The 16505-nt window shown below is 41.2% G+C and overlaps 1 protein-coding gene across 1 annotated transcript in view; it reads left to right on the top strand.

Moving 5' to 3' along the window:
* The first annotated feature begins 534 nt into the window (after positions 1 to 534).
* DSCAM (DS cell adhesion molecule) overlaps positions 535 to 16505 on the top strand; it is a 554872-nt gene continuing 538901 nt past the window's right edge. Inside the window, exons 1-4 of the mRNA XM_065422504.1 lie at positions 535 to 626; positions 1379 to 1447; positions 8785 to 9095; positions 15071 to 15217. Of these exons, the coding sequence (XP_065278576.1) occupies positions 535 to 626; positions 1379 to 1447; positions 8785 to 9095; positions 15071 to 15217 (619 nt within the window). The remainder of the gene's footprint in view (positions 627 to 1378; positions 1448 to 8784; positions 9096 to 15070; positions 15218 to 16505) is intronic.

Genomic DNA, 16505 nt, shown 5'->3' with positions numbered 1-16505 from the left:
CCAGGGATATGAATTTGAGTCTTCCCCTATCAAGTGAGTGCCCTAACCACCAGACTGTAGAGTCAGTATCGCTTACTCTCTCTGGCCCGATGACTATTCAAATATTGTTACAAAGTACAACAGCTTCAATCAGAGACACTGAGAGTGATGTACCCCCTAGCTCAGTGGTTAGGACACACTCCTGCAATATGGGAGATCCAAGTTTAAATTCCTGCTCCACATCAGGCAGGAAGGAGGGGATATTGAATGTAGGTCTCCCATATCCCAGGTGATCGCTCTAGCCATTGGGATGAAGGCTGTAAGGGAGATCCCATTCCCTACACAATTTGTGAATCTATCCCTTCCTTCATTTCCCTTGCTTTTATTTTAAAAATGCCCAGAGACTTAACGTTTTGTTCAACTAAAATGAAATTTTTGTCAACTTTTTTGATTTGCTGAAATTTTTTAATATTAGGAAACCAAAATGACTTTGTTTAACTGCCAATGAACCAAAAATCAGTTGTTTGCCCAGGTCTAGCTCTGTTGTAAACTCTTATGGCCACCCAATTTCTAGCTATTGCTCTGGGTGCCACTTCTTTTAATGCCAGTAACGTTCTCTTTTCTTTGCCAGTTTTTAAGGAAAGTGAGTATTTCTTCTGAGTCTTCTCTATGATTAAACTATTTCTTTTGTCCAGCTTCACTTTTAATAATTTAAGTTTTGTGCATCTTAAATATTAAAACTGAAGGGATTTTTGTGCAGGTGCTGGGGTGGGGAATGGGAATAGGTATAGACACTTTCAATATAATCCCTATATATTTGTACTCCTCTTGGCCCAAGCACTTAGCCAAAATTCAGGGTTCTGCAGGTTGTTTCCAACAGGAGGACAAATTGATGCTGGAGTCAGGTATTTCTTTGCTTCAATCTTCTTTATTTACAAAGAATATACACCCAGTCCTGTTTCCCAGAACACAGCAAAAATAGCAGATGACTTCTTGGCTCACAACTGCAAGCCTCTCTCAGTCAGCACTTTAACCCAAAGCACTCGCTCTTAGCTTTTTCCTCAAGGTCACACTACAAGTGCTTGTCTGGCTGTGTCTGAGGCTTCTTTTGTCTTTCTCTGGGTGCTTCAATGGTGTTTCTTCTCTCTCTCTCTCTCTCTCTCTCTCTCACACACACACACACACACACACACACACACACACACACACACACACACACAGCAAGCAAGCAAATCAATCAGTCCCCTGCATTTGCGTTCACCTGTAGTGAAATCCCTCCATGCACATAGTTTAGATTTCTGAGTGACCTTACATGCACTGTGACCTTTGTTTTGGCTGGTGGCTCCTATTGCTTCACTTGTCTCTAAACAAAAGGGCATATAATTGTTTCCCCTTTTAGCCTGAATGGAGGGCAGCTGTTATGCCCACCAGCTTTAACAAGGTTGGACTCGATATATAGGATTAGACCCCATCAATCTATTTGGAAACTAAATTTAGTACAGAGTGGGGGCTGCCTACTTAATTAGTGATGCACTACACCAGAGGTGGAGGTGGGCAAACTACGTCCCATAGGCCACATCTGGCCTGCGGGACCATCCTGCCCAGCCCTTGTGCTCCTGGCCCGGGAGGCTAGCTCCCGGCCCCTCCCCCGTTGTTCCCCTTTCCCCGCAGTGCTCTGGGCGGTGGGGCTGCGCACTCCTGAAGGGCAGTGCGGCGGTGTGGCTGGCTCCGGCCATGCGGTGCAGCTGCCAGACATACTGCTCTGAGCGGCATGGTAAAGGGGCGGGGAGCGGGGGGGTTGGCTTAAGGGGCAGAGGGTCCCGGGGGGCAGTCAGGGGACAGGGAGCAGAGGGGTTGGATAAGCGTGGGAGTCCCAGGGGGCCTGTCAGTGGGCGGAGGTGTGGATAGGGGTCGGGGCAGTCAGGGAGCAGGGGGCTTTGGATGGGGGTGCGGTCCCAGGGGGGGTTGGATAAGGGGCTAGGGGTCCCAGGAAGGGGCGGTCAGGGGACAAGGAGCAGGGGGGGTTGGATGAGTTGGGGGATTCTGAGGGGGGCAGTCAGGGGGCAGGAAGTGGGAGGGATTGGATAGGGGGCGGGGGCCAGGCTGTTTGGGGAGGCACAGCCTTCCCTACCCGGCCCTCCATACAGTTTTGCAACCCTGACGTGGCCCTCGGGCCAAAAAGTTTGCCCACCCCTGCACTACACCCTATACAATCAGTGCTCCAGAATCTACACTTGCTGTCTGAAGGCCTTCTGGGTGGAGTTAAGGGTGCTGGGTTTTGACCAATAAAACCCTAAGTGGCCTTAGACCCCTAAATACTTCAGAAACTGCTTCTCATCCTGTGTCAATACCTGCCATAGTTGGTCTGCAGAGATGCTCAAACCAGGCCTCCCTAGTTGGTGAAAATCACAAAGGTGATTGCTGGCAGAGTGTTCCTCTTTTCTGGAATGTTCTCCCACACTTGAAACAAAAGAGCCCCAATCTGCTGAGTGGGCTACCTGGCTCAGCAGTGCAAGGGAACATCCTGAGAAGGGAGTGCTGTTTGAGGGCTGATATCCAGGGTGAGGTTTTGTTTTATTCTGCACTGTACAGTTTGCTACTCCTCACTTACACTTTGGGGGTTTGCTGCTGGCTTGCCTTTGTTCATGGGACTTATGCTTAACTGTCAGGGGTGCTGAAACTTTAAAGATAGGCACACTGTGTGATTGAACCAGTTTAAATAAAGTCAAATATTTGATTGCTGACTAATAAACTAATTTCTAGCTCTGGTCTGGAATTTTCTGAAGAAATGAGGTTTAGCTGGAAAATGCCAATTCATTGACTCTGAAGTGTTTCTCAGAAATTTTCTGGGTTTGACAAACTTCTGATGACCCATGGGAAGGGTTCTGATGGAACCCGCACCAGACAGGTGGCTTCCTGCCAGCTCACCTGGTAGACTGCTGGGGCGCCCAGGTGTCCAGGGTCTGTGGCTGCAGAGCAGCCCCACTAAGCCATGGAAACCTTTGGAGCCCCAGCTCTAATGGGGCTTGATTTGGGGCTGCCAAGCGGCAGGTTCCAGCTCCGAGGCAGGAAACCTAGAAACCCCAGGAGGTCTTAAGGCTTCCAGGCTCCTTAAGGCTTCTGGGAGCCCTACTGTGGGACTGAGTTTAGGAACCCTGGCTTCCAAGCTCTGAGGGTCCTGGCTTAGCTGTGGCTCCAATGGCTCCTATGCTTCCACCTCCCTGTCAGCCCTAATGAACTGATGGGGAGCCAAGAAGTCCTGGGAGTCAAGCCTGAGCCAGAAGCCTCAGACCATGGGCTCTCAGGAGGTCAATTTTCTTTAGAAATTTTCTAAACAAACTTTTCAATTATTTCTAAACAGCATTTTGTTCTGAAAGAATTGAAATGTTTTCAGAAATTTGGATTTTCCCACAAAATGGAAATTCTACCTTTTGACCAGCTCTACCACATATGTCCAGTGTTACTCCATGCACCTGATGTTCTACTGCACCATTGCTTCAAATTCTGCTGCCACACATCTGCTGCAGTGCAGAACAGCACAAAGGGTTTAATTACATCACTTATCTACTCTACACTGACTTTATTTTATGGTAAAATATGATACGTGGGGCCCTCTTTACCTCTGAACTTGCCCTTGATTCATATGTCTTATGATGTCTAAATAAATATTTGATGCCAGATTGGATTCATCAAAGGGAAAATGGGAAAATATTTTTGTGTGTTAAAAAGTGTTATTAATTTAGGTCTGAATTCTTCCTTACATAATCAAGTGTAAGGATAGGATTTGGCCCTTAATGTATAAAATGAAGACAACATAAATTAGAATGCTGATAAATAATCACTAACTGAGTAATGTAATATTTTTTCAATAGAACTAGTATTAGATTTCAATAGCTTTACAAATTTGATGCACACAGAAATTGTACTATTTAAATATTTGTGTATGTATAGTCTGTCATTTATAAATATTGAAATTCAACTATTACTAGAACTGTTGCTTATCTATTTCTGATATTTTGATTGTTGTAATTTCCTTTTACATTCCAATGCTAAATTAGTTGAAGAATGTGTTTGTACGACTCCTTACCCAAACTGACAAAGGAGTGTTAGGCCTGGTCTACACTAACCCCCCAATTCGAACTAAGGTACGCAACTTCAGCTACGTGAATAACGTAGCTGAAGTCGACGTACCTTAGTTCGAACTTACCGCGGTCCAGACGCGGCAGGCAGGCTCCCCCGTCGACTCCGCGTACTCCTTGCGCCGAGCAGGATTACCGGAGTCGACGGCGAGCACTTCTGGGTTCGATTTATCACGTCTAGACAAGACGCGATAAATCGAACCCAGAAGTTCGATTGCCTGCCGCCGAACCAGCGCGTAAGTATAGACAAGCCCTTACTCTCTACACAAACCTGCAATGGTCAAATCTCATGAAATGCAGTTCAGATAATCTGCAGAAGGTTGAATACTTGTCCAAATCTTTTCAGGCTCCCTCTTCAATTTCTTGTTTACTCTCCTTTCTTTTTCATGATTTTACAATGACCCTCAGAACTTTCTCCATCCTTAGAAACCTGCTGTGGGCTCATGGCTCTAGGCATCTGTTCCTCCCTCCCTGCAGTATTTTTATATAGGCTCTAGACCACTCACTTGCCTCTTCATTATTTTACAGTAGAAGGAAATTAGGTCTACAATTAATCTATGGTAGAAAAAACTATGAGAGTTAGAATGGAATTTGAAGAGCAAATAGACAAGAACATAAAAACAAAGAAATTTTAGTGTATTCAGTGGAACATGAAAGACAGCATATTTAAAACTGATAAAAGGAAATATACAACTCAGTTAGCCTCAATTAAATTATGTGGCAATGAGTTTCATGGAGTTGGAGAATAATAGGATTCAAAAAGGGGTTGGACAATATATGGATAACATGAATATTTGAGTGGTCATAGCAAGAATAAAAAAAAGTAATGAACAGTTGTGGAGGGGATGGATCTATATCCCCATGATTCAGAACATAAACCAATAATTAACAAGGGATAGGGGGAAACTTTACCTGGGGCAGATTATCCCATAACTGCTCCCTGCAGGGTTTCTTTCATCTTCCCCAAAACATCTGGTACTGATCACTGTTGGAGACAGGATGTTATACTACAACTAGATGGACCCCTCCACTGGCCTGAATCGCTATGGTAATTCCTATGTCTAGTGCTCTCTCACAGTTACTATGACTCTCCCTGCAGACACCGAGTGACCTCACCTTCCTTTTGCCTTTGATCCCACTGTATAATCAGCAGTTATAGCAGCCCCTATTGTGTCCCGCCTAGTATGGTGTGAACTCTGGAGCAAGAGACACCTGTAGACACCAGCAATATGGATCAAGCAGAACAATTATTAGACTGGCTGGCCTTGTCATAAGACCTTCAAATACAGAGTACATGTAAGGACATGGGACTCATGACTCATTAGAGAGCTGTGGGAAGCGAGTGGCTCTCAGGCTGGGAGATAGGATAATTACTGGACTACACTTATCAAAACGGGTGGTTATTAGACCCAGTCTAACCTGTAAACAGGTTTTGGTTTAGGGGAGAAAGTTAAAGTCCAGTCTGGATTCATATCACCTCCAGGGCCCTGCAACTTGCTCCACATAGGCAGACCTCCTGAAACTCTTCAGTGGATGTTTTTGTGAATGCTGGCGTCTGCCCACGCAGAACAATTTGCAGGAGCAGGGCCTAAATGTGTTTACTTGTATCTATAGCCTGTTGTGCTCTATGCTGGGAAATGTGGATTAACTTCTTCAAATCAGCTTTAGATCCAGTTTTTAAAATAAATAAAGAAGTTTATTGTTTTCTGAAAAGTTTATGGCTTCATTCCAACATCTGTCTGAACTTCTTATCCTTTGCTTGTATTCATACTCTTTCCTATTTCAAGCTTTCATCTCTTTGTTTTCACCCTTAACCTGACTGCTTTCATCAGTTACCCCCTTCTCCTCTGTCCAGTGCCATCAGGTATGGTCTCACTGTTGCTCTCCTGACTAAGCCCCCATATTTTCTATTTTAATATTTAACAAATTTTAAGGTACAACAACATATAATTATATTTCCCCCCTTATCTCAGTTTCAGTTAATTTTTGGTACCTCATCTGGTCTGTTGTTCAGCAAATTATTTTTTTCTATGAAGCATAGTAGAGATAGCTTTTTAATGAAAGATACTGCACATTATCCCATTCTGGATTTTTTTTTCTGCAGTATGCATCCAAACAGCTTGTCCATTGTGCTCAGCAACAAAATACATCTGGATCTTCTGTTTGTGTGTGTATATTATATCATTACAATTACTTTCCAGGGATTCTTTTTGATATGTGCATGTGGCTTCCATTAAGATGAATATGTACTAGATGCTACTTTAAAGTGAAGCATTATTCTATAGGCAGATGGATGAAAAGTTAGTCAGGAGTATTGAAAGTTGCTATAGGGGATACCATGCAACTGGAATATGTGATATTTTCTTAAAGGTATATTATAGCATCTAGTATGCATCCAGTTCACTTGCATAGCATTTTGATTTAAATTGTGCATGGAAAAGTTAGGCTCTACGTAAGGCACCAAACTTAATGTCTTATAATCTTCTCTATTTTATGACATTGACCATTTGTATATACCTCTTCATCCTAAATCAGAAAACCTACTGGTTATACCTGACCGTCTGTTGAGATGCAGCACAGCATATTAAGAGCTAGCGATTGTACAGTATATTTATTACTGTGAGTGTCTCTTCTTTGGAGATGAATATTAAAATATGTTAAACAATATTTCAGTTCTAATTATAGAGAATAGCTCTTATAGTTAAATGAACAATGGTGACTTCCAATTTTTTTCCCATTCTCTATCCTGTTACAATTAGTTTTGTTCCCTAATTTAAAATGTGGCTATAATTAGAAATCTGACTATATAGAAATATATATATAAAATATACATCTTCTTCCTGTATGTATTCAGTTCATATCTGTTTGCTTTACTAAAAAAAAATAAATCAAGTTTTGACTATGGCTGAACCAACCTTGAAGGATCTGTTTCATATGTGTTACTCTGAACCAGCACCTGTAATATCTGTTTGCCTGGGCTGGCTGTAAGCCATCCCCTGTCAGTCTGCTTGAAGATTCAGATTCCTAAACCTACAAGATCCTTTCAACCTGCCTCCTGAGATTTCCCCAGAAATCCCTCTCCACTTAGCTTTGCTGTCTTTTAGGTGGACAATCTGCTTTTCCTGATACCTAATGGGTCTAGAGGATCTCTCCCATTGAGGTTTTCTGGGGGTGCCAGACCAATCCTCATCTTTCTTTGTGGGAGTCACCATGAAGGGTCACTTGTTCCAACCCATTATGGTCTTCAAAGAGGTATCAGGAAACAACTTATTCCTTCCTTATCACCCACCCCCTTAGTGGGCAGGAGAAGTAAGGAAACCCTCCCTCTTACACAGCCAACCACCATAAGCGTGAGCAGCAGAAGTAGATAGCACCCTGTAAAGATTAGCTTTGTGGTTGCTAGGGGTTCTTTATACCCAACACAAGATAATACATTTTGCAGATAAAGGTTAGTATTGAACTCTCTGGCAGATGTTTAATCTGGCCTGATACACAATAGATACCTTTTTAAAACTTGGCAGTTACCCTGGATAACTTTACTTCAATGTTTATAGAATTCAAGCTGTAGTGATGTGCAAATGCAGATAATAATGCAACCTTACCTATTTGTCTAAGGTAGAACTGGCTAGTTTTTAGCGTAAATACTATATGTATATTAAATGCAAAAATATATAATGCACTGGTATGGTTGTACAGTTAAAAAAAAATCCCAATTTTTAGAAATGTAGAAGTAAAGCTTTCCACTGCCATGTTCTCAAACACAGAGCAGTAGGGAGATGCTGTTGTATTAGAGGTCTCATACTTTGGATGAAACAGAGTGAGGTTCCTTCTGCTTATTTCTGGCTTTCTGGGTAAAAGGTAAATGATCTCCTGGCTTTCCTTCTTAAAAGAATAGGGGGATAACTTCCTGTTCTGGCCTGTATTTACCCTCTCAGTATAACAAGATCTATTGTCCAAGGCCTGTGGGGAGCTATTGCTGAGCAAACTATAGTTGACATGTTAGCCTTAAACAGTCTCTCTCCTAAACATATCCAACTCTTTTTACTAGCGCTGGTCAGATAATTTTTTTCTACACATTTCTTGTTACTTTTTAAGAAACTGTGATTTTTGTTTTCATTAGTTGCTCAGTTCTTCTCATTACATTGTTTGATATACCTCAGAGATGAAAAATACATAAAAGCAAATTCTGTTTATAAATGCTAACAGCCTTTGCCAGACAGCAAATTGTAGTTACTGAAAGTTTCACTGAAGTAAATTACTGCTAGTATTTGACTGGTCTTAGCAAGAATACTGGATCAGCAATGGGAAAGGTGATCTAATTTGCTTCTTTCCAGACTAATGGTAATCTTGCTGGGGAGTAACTCTTTTTTGTTTTGTGTTTTGAGATCCATAGCTTTTTGGTTGTTTTATTCTGACAAAACACAGAAACAAATTGTCCTATCCTATATTAGGATCCAGTTGCTCTAGTTACGTCCATCAACTGTCATAACAGTTCAAAATTGATTGTGATGTATGTGTTTTACAAAAAGAAATTACTTAAAGGAGCAGAAAAGTCCTGAGCATCACTATCCTACTACTAAGTTGTAGGTGTAAAATTGTGATATGTGCAGTAATATTTTCTTAGCTGTTAAATACGCATTTGTCTGTTTTATCTTGCAGTTTTCAGTGAAGATCTACATGCCAGCCTGTATTTTGTCAATGCATCTTTGCAAGAGGTAGTGTTTGCTAGCACCACGGGGACACTGGTGCCCTGTCCTGCAGCAGGGATCCCTCCTGTGACACTCAGATGGTACCTAGCAACGGGCGAGGAGATCTATGATGTCCCAGGGATCCGCCACGTCCACCCCAATGGCACTCTCCAAATTTTCCCCTTCCCTCCTTCAAGCTTTAATAACTTAATCCATGATAACACTTACTATTGCACAGCTGAAAATCCTTCAGGGAAAATCAGAAGTCAGGATGTTCACATTAAGGCCGGTAAGTACGGTTCTTTACTTTATAACTTCAAGTTGGGCAAGGGGGGAGACCATGTGTTTCTGGCTAAAAGTGGTAGCCATTGTGAACTGGAGCAAAGACTGTGGGTCTAGAAGAGCAATCCCTAGAGTTCTTAATAAAATCAACGGAAACAATATTGGCTTAGCCTATTTTTATAAAAGAGAAGTTAAAAGTCCATCAATAAAATGAGTTTCTGAAAGATGCCAAGATTCCCAGCTGAACAGTTAGAGATGAGCCATTCATCAGAATCTATTTACTCTTCAAAGAGTTGGGGATGGGGGAAATGGGGACTCGCCCTGCACTGTTTATTTGGGGGGTGGGGGGGCGGGCTGGAAAATGGCTGACAGATCAAATTTTTGCATAATGAAATCTTCCTCTTATTTGCCTGTCTTTAGTTATGATCTGGTTTTGTGACTCAACAGAGATGAACATGTGTATTGATATATAATAATAAAATGGTATTGTAAATATATAGGAATAGCTTTATGTTTAACTTAAAGTATGCAAAGGATTTTTTGTATTGTGGGCATAGCAGTTTGTCAACTGTTTTCTGAGTTGACTGAATAGAAAGGGGTGGCCTCTATAAAGGGAGAATTGATTTTAAATGTAATTAGACTCAAGTCTATTACCGCTATTCTACTAGTGCACAGAATTCTGAAACCTGGTATCTAGACATTTTAATTAATCAAAATTTTAATTAAAAAAATTCTAGGGACAGATCCTCAGTGGATAGAAATTGTCAAAAAGCACCAGTAACTTCAGTTTACACCAGCTTAAATCAGCATAATTTATACCATCTGAGGATCTGTCCCCTAGAGGATCTGCAGTCCAGTAGCTATATTAAAGAAATTGCAAACCATGCACAAATATGGCGCTTTGGGGTTATAGCTCTTCTTATGATTCTCTGTTTGCAAACAAGGAAAAGCCAGATCATGAAGTGCATTATGCCAGTTAATAGTTTCTATTTCCTGACTTTTAGTCTTACTAATGCTAAATATGACTTCAAAGACATGCAAAGTGATAATTTAGAAGGTACAAAGAAAAACTGACATCTCCAAGAAATTCATGAAATGCACTATCCAAAACATAGTCTACAAAAATACATTCATTTTCTGTGTAGAATATACTTTTTTTTTGAGTTTATTGAATCTGTAGACAAGAGATTTGATCTTTTTAGGGAGAGAAGATGTCATATTAGCTTTCCTGTGGATTTGCCAATGCATCTCAATCTTTACTTCCTTGCAGTTCTTTCCTTGAGCTTCTTTTAAGCAGAAACGCTAAAGTGTTGGGTGGTTTCCACATAAAATTTTGCATGCTAATGATGTTTAAAGACTCAAATATTCGTTGCTTATTCTTTTGTGGATACACTAATGTGACTGCCTAAAGAAGACTGTATCTTGAAACCTTGCTAACTAAGGCTCTGATCAAGCAATGAGGTCCATGCAGCTGCAGGGACCTATGAAGCAGCTGAAAATGTGTGCATACCTCCATTGTACTCCCAATCATGTACCGGTATATAGGTGTATATAAGAAATAATTATGCAAATAGGTACTTGAATGTGAAAGCCATTTTCCTGTTCCCTCTGTGGCTCATGGGATCACCAAGACATCACCTTAGAATCTAAGGATAGTCTATGGCACAAAAGACAGCAATTTTGCTAATAAACAAACATCAATAGCATAAGCAAAGGAAAGAAGGGAATAACTATAGCCTCTGCAAAGTGTGCCTGCAGCTTCTGCCCAGCCATATTCCACCCTTTCTCCCCACTGTAAAAACAGTTATCCAGCCAGATAAACAGCCAAGCCCATCTGGGCCTGCATACAGGGCTTGGATCACAAATCCCCCCTCCTCCTCACCAACAAATATCAAGAGCATTAGAGCTGCCATTGAGCCTGATACCAGGTTATCTCCATCATTCAGTCTCAGGGATACGCCCAATCCCACAATTCTGGGAGATATATACCCCTCCCTACGATCCCTACAGAAACTGGATAATGTATTTGCAATGTATAGGAACTGGGTGATATCCCTATAAATAGTTTCGGAGCCCTCTAGTGGGCCTCCCTATTTTTTATTGCAGGAGCCATCAGAACCCTGCCAGAGTTAGCAGTGTGTACAGATAGCAAGGCCTTGTATATTTGTATATAGTTAGTAAACACGGTTATTTGGAACCCAGCTACCAGTGCAGCCTCTGCGTATTATGTTATGAAGAGAGCAAAGAGATGACACAATGTAACTTCTGGCAAAGACTACACAGTCCCCCAAAAGTTCTGACACAAAATGCTGGATCATACGGAAGCCTGAACATGATTCTGGCTTGGCCACAGCAGAAAAGAGAACACAGCGATAAGTCAACACAAAACCTCTCTCTATTTGGTAATTAAATGCAGTATCCTGAGGAAAGGACCAACGACTGGGCCTAAGCCTTACCCCACAGCAGGTAGAGAGAAACCCTGCTGCAAGCAGGATGAAAGCTGGAATGACCTTTTGCTCCCCCCTAGCGCCGCATAAAGTGGGTGCAGTGCCCTCCTTCACAGCCAATCAAAGGATTTCTTAGAGCTAGACATGTGACTAATGGAATAACCTAACACAAAGCTAATTCCTGTTTGGTCAGGAGAGGCAACGAATCCCTGGCATCCATCCTAGGAAATCCCTGGAAGAAAACTTAGCGTGTCCAGTGGCTACCCTGTGGATTTTTGTGGATGGTGGAGGTGCTCAAAGGGGATGGTTGAGCTGAAATTCTTTTGGCTTTGCATGTAATGTAGATAAATGCTCTGGGTCAGATCCTTAGCGGGGGGAAAATGGAGGTAGGTCCATCTTGCTTTCAAGTTTTGTTTTTTTTCCCAAGCAACTGTGAAAGCTAGAGACTTTTTTTTTCCCCATGAAAGATGAGTCTCATGCAATCAAATGACTCTGGGATCTGGGGCTTTAAGAAAAACAGCAAAAATCACAAGGCTCATGATAAAATCATGAGGCTTAGCAACATTGTGAATGCATTAAACAAAAAAGTTAGTGCATGTACACAAACAAGAACTGTCTCATGCAGTTTGAAACTGAATAATTACTTGTGATCTATCTCAACCTCCTTGGATATTGCAAATTCCAAAGATTAATAGTTTGGTTTGGAAATCTGATGAACATGTGCCCTCTCCCTTCCCATATGCCAAAATGTCAAGGTCCAGATACTGTAAATCTCCCCAGCAAGGGATTGAGGAAATGAGATTAGTTCTGTCTCTGTCAAGTTTCACTGATTTACAGGTGTTTGTGTACATTTGCTTCTTGGAAAAATTGCCCTGGAAGTGGCTTTTTTAATGACATGACAAGTTTTTGTAACTGTACAAGTAGTTCAGAAAAAATGTGAACCATCTTGCACTATCCCTGTTCATAATATTGTGTCATGATACCTTCTCAAAATAGCCCATGCTCTGCGAGCTATCCCTGGAGCATTAGTGGTAGGGGACAGTTAGCCACATAAAGAAGGAGATCCTTGTGCTTTGTGAGCCCTTCACTGGAGTATGGAAAGAAGATGGTAGCTGGCTTCTTTCACATGTGAAGAGGTGTTCCAAGGAAGCTGCTGTAAGAGAACATATGCTTCTGACAATCCAGCAAGTCTGTGATCAGAGTTAGTAACTTTGCCTCATTATTTATAATCAGTAATATACAGTATTTTTAGACTAATGATGCCATCTTCTCTTAATACTTAATTTTGATTCATTTTATTTTTAGACCTGTTGACCTTTAAACTATATAATTGTCTATGCAGATTGTAAAACTAAAAAAAAAAAAAAAAACACTTTCCTCTTCATGAGCTAGTGGTTGCACTGTAATTCGAAACATTGTACATTTGTACATGCTTAACTTACAATTTGAATCTGGCCATACACACTTTTTTTTTTAAATGAGAAGCAATTGTAAAGTGGTCACCATTTTATAAGTCCATGGCTTCTTTATTCCAGAAATATACATCTAAATACTGGGAAGCAAATACAGCCACACCCACTTAGAGTGAATGTGCTTATACTTAAATTTTGCTCTCAGTGAATTTTTTTGTTTAGTTTTTTGTTTTGTTTTGCAGTGGGAGTAGAGGAAGTTTCTATACAATGGTCCCATAGCTCTACTGACATGATTACCTTAGGGCACTGAAATTACTCTCATTGGTAATGATGACTACTAGACCTGCATGGCCGCTTTGCCTCTTGCTCCTTTCATCTCTTTGTATTCACTGAAACTGGCCTCCCCCTTTTCCAACACCTCTTTTGTAGTTGCATTCTTGTAGTTAGGGTGACCAGACATCCCGATAAAATCGGGACTGTCCCGATTTTTAGGCATTTGTCCCGCGTCCCGATCGATGTTTGGTCAGGACGCAATTTGTCCCGATATTTCGCACTCCTGGTTTTTTGGTTTTGTTTTTTGGTTTGTTTTGTTCCGCCGGTGGGACTCCGCTTTTTTCCCCCCCCCCCCCTCTATGCCGGCAGGACTCTGGGACTCCCGTTTTTGTTTTGTTTCTCTCTTTCTGCTGGCAGGACTCCGTTTTTTTTTCTCCGCCGGCGGGATTCTCCCCCCCTCCATGTGTCCCGATATTTTCTTCATCCCATCTGGTCACCCTACTTGTAGTGGTCTCTTCTCACACAGCCCAGATATGAAGCAATGGTGGTATTGAGCTCCTACTGTCTCACTCATGCCACTTCCCACCTTTTCCACTTCTGAACTGTACTCCATCAGGCATTAATCTCTATCTCCCTCTCCTGTTAGTTACTGTCCACAGGCTTCTCATCTCTATTTTTTATTGATTACAGTGCCTGGATTTCCTTTTCTCCCATTTATCTTCCACCCCCTACCTCAAAAATGCTCAGCTGTCGTATTGACCTGGTAGATGCTGTTGCATCTTCCACTCCCTACCATCTTCCTTTGACCTTCATCTCTGGATCAATTCTCCAAGCTGCCAGCAGGGTCACTAGTACTGTTCCCACTAATGTACCTCACTATCAGAGTTTCCTTTTTCTGATCACTACCTTATTTCTTTCAGTGTTGCCCACTCCACCTCCACCCTCACTTTTCTGCTCAACCTTTGAGACCTTCAGTCTATTAACATGCTTCACTTCTCTGCAAATCTGAGCACCCTCCTTCCTTCCCTCTCACTCACCTCTGTTGATTCCACAGTTAGCACCTTCAACTCTTCTCGCTCTCCTCCATCCTAAATTCCTCTCTCCCATCCTTCTGGTTGTCCCACTTATCCTCGCACCAAGAGAAGGTTGGCAGCTTAATTCAACGGAACCACCATATGGGAATCTCCCACCAGTATTGGGGGAACCTGTGCTCCCTCTGGTAAAGTAGAACGCTGAGCTTCTGAAGGAAGTATGGTATAAGAACCTAAACAAGCTGGCATGAGACAGAGCATCATTTTTTCCATGTGGAGACTGTTTCTGTTGGGAAATGATTTCCCCCTTGCACCTAGAATTAACTAGAGGATGAACACTGAAATGTGATGAGGTATAATATACTATTGGAGTAAACAAGAGGATCTTGGAGTTCTTTCAGGGAGACCAGCAGTGTAAAATTATCACAGATTTACCAGCTAAGACACGAAATGTACTTTCTTACCCTTGCCATTAGGATGAAGAAAGTCTAATAATATTTTACTTGCCTGCCTAATTTGTCTTTATCCTGGGTGAATTGTGCAAGATCAATGCAAGAACTGGAGCAGGGCACGATCCCACCGTTTTGGGTTTGTGGCTTTGACTAAGCCTGCTGTAAGGCATGTGAAAGTGAAAGGAGTGATGGGCATGAGCTCATCTTCTGATTTCCCTTATAAAGGCTGAGGAAATGTGTTGTTTACATTCAGTCCTTGGGGAAATGATACCCACCTGTCTTTCCAGACAGGACTTCTTTCTATTTAATTCTACCTTGGCTTTACCATCTTACTCATTAACAAAAACTCACTATTCTTCCATTTTAGTTTTACGGGAACCCTACACAGTCCGTGTGGAGGACCAGAAAGCCATGAGAGGCAATGTAGCGGTCTTCAAGTGCATTATCCCCTCCTCTGTGGAGGCATACATCACTGTTGTCTCTTGGGAGAAAGACACAGTCTCACTTGTCTCAGGTAGGCTTTAATGGCTTTCTTTCCCTATTGGATATGGTTTCTGTGTTTTCCATAATGTTCAATGGTTCCTTTGTGTTGATTATAGCTGAATGATATTTCATCTTTCCACTGTAATTAATGTATAGCACATTTAGCTCGGATGCATCCTCGTGATTAGGTGTGACTTGAAGCTTTGAGACAGCTCTGGCTTTTTTTAGCTTGCTCCCAGGGAAATTAACATGTATTTTGTTTTACACTAGACACAAAATCAGAATTTCTTGGCATTGTGGCGTAGTGTTGACATGATGGGTTTTTTTAAAGGAAATTCTGTTTGCCATAGAATTTTTTGTTTTGAGTGTCATAATCTGTTTGTTGGGTTGTGATTGTTTTCTAGTGGTGAAGTTAGTTATGGAGTAAAAGAAATTTTGAGTTGCATTTATTTTGGTTCTTTTAAATGATATGTGCAATTGACTCCCATATTTCAATAATATTTTTGTATCAGGTATGCCTATAAACAACATTTGGAAGCTTTCACAGTATGAAAGCTTATATATACTATCCACAGACATAATATAATAACATTTTTGATGTAAGCCAAATATATTTATGCATATATTGAAGTTAAACTGTATGTTTATAAAAAGAACTATCTGCACTGCTGTGTATACAGAAAATTTACTTTGCTGTTGGAAAACTGCAAACTTTCATGAAAATAATTGAATTTTCTAGTTAGGACTCCGCAAAACATCTACAATATGTACTGAAAGTATGTATAGATGCAGCAAAGATCCCATTTTAAAAAAAAGAAGAATCCCATTGAACTGATTTAACCTCACAAACGGGTCTAGGAGTGAAATCCTGGCTCCATTGAAGTCAATGGTGGGAGTTCTACCGTTGACTTCAGGGGAGCCAGGATTTCACCTTAGCAATCCAACATTTTCTAGCTAATAGTATGTAAGAAATCCATAGAACAACATATGTGTATATAGACTGTATCATATGGAAAGTGCATGTTGTTGTACTACAGCTGAAATGTGTATTATGCGGATAAACACAGAATACATCTGCTATTATATGCTCAAGTAAATGATGTACATGCACAGGATGTGAAAGTACAGCTGTTGAGTATTGCAGCAAGGGGACAATAATCAGAGCTAAATGTCAGTGCATTGTATATTAAGAATGTGTTTACACTATGCTACAGTATGTGATGAAATGAGTTAAAGATTGTAAGTTCCTAGGTTAACCACCCTCCATTTTGGATAAATGTGGTGCTGATGGAATTCTTTGTTTCTATATATCTTGTTTT

Source organism: Emys orbicularis, chromosome 1, assembly GCF_028017835.1.
Source record: "Emys orbicularis isolate rEmyOrb1 chromosome 1, rEmyOrb1.hap1, whole genome shotgun sequence".
NCBI classification, from domain to species: domain Eukaryota; kingdom Metazoa; phylum Chordata; order Testudines; family Emydidae; genus Emys; species Emys orbicularis.
Note: the sequence above shows the minus strand (reverse complement) of the source record. Positions and strands in the feature narration are given on the sequence as shown.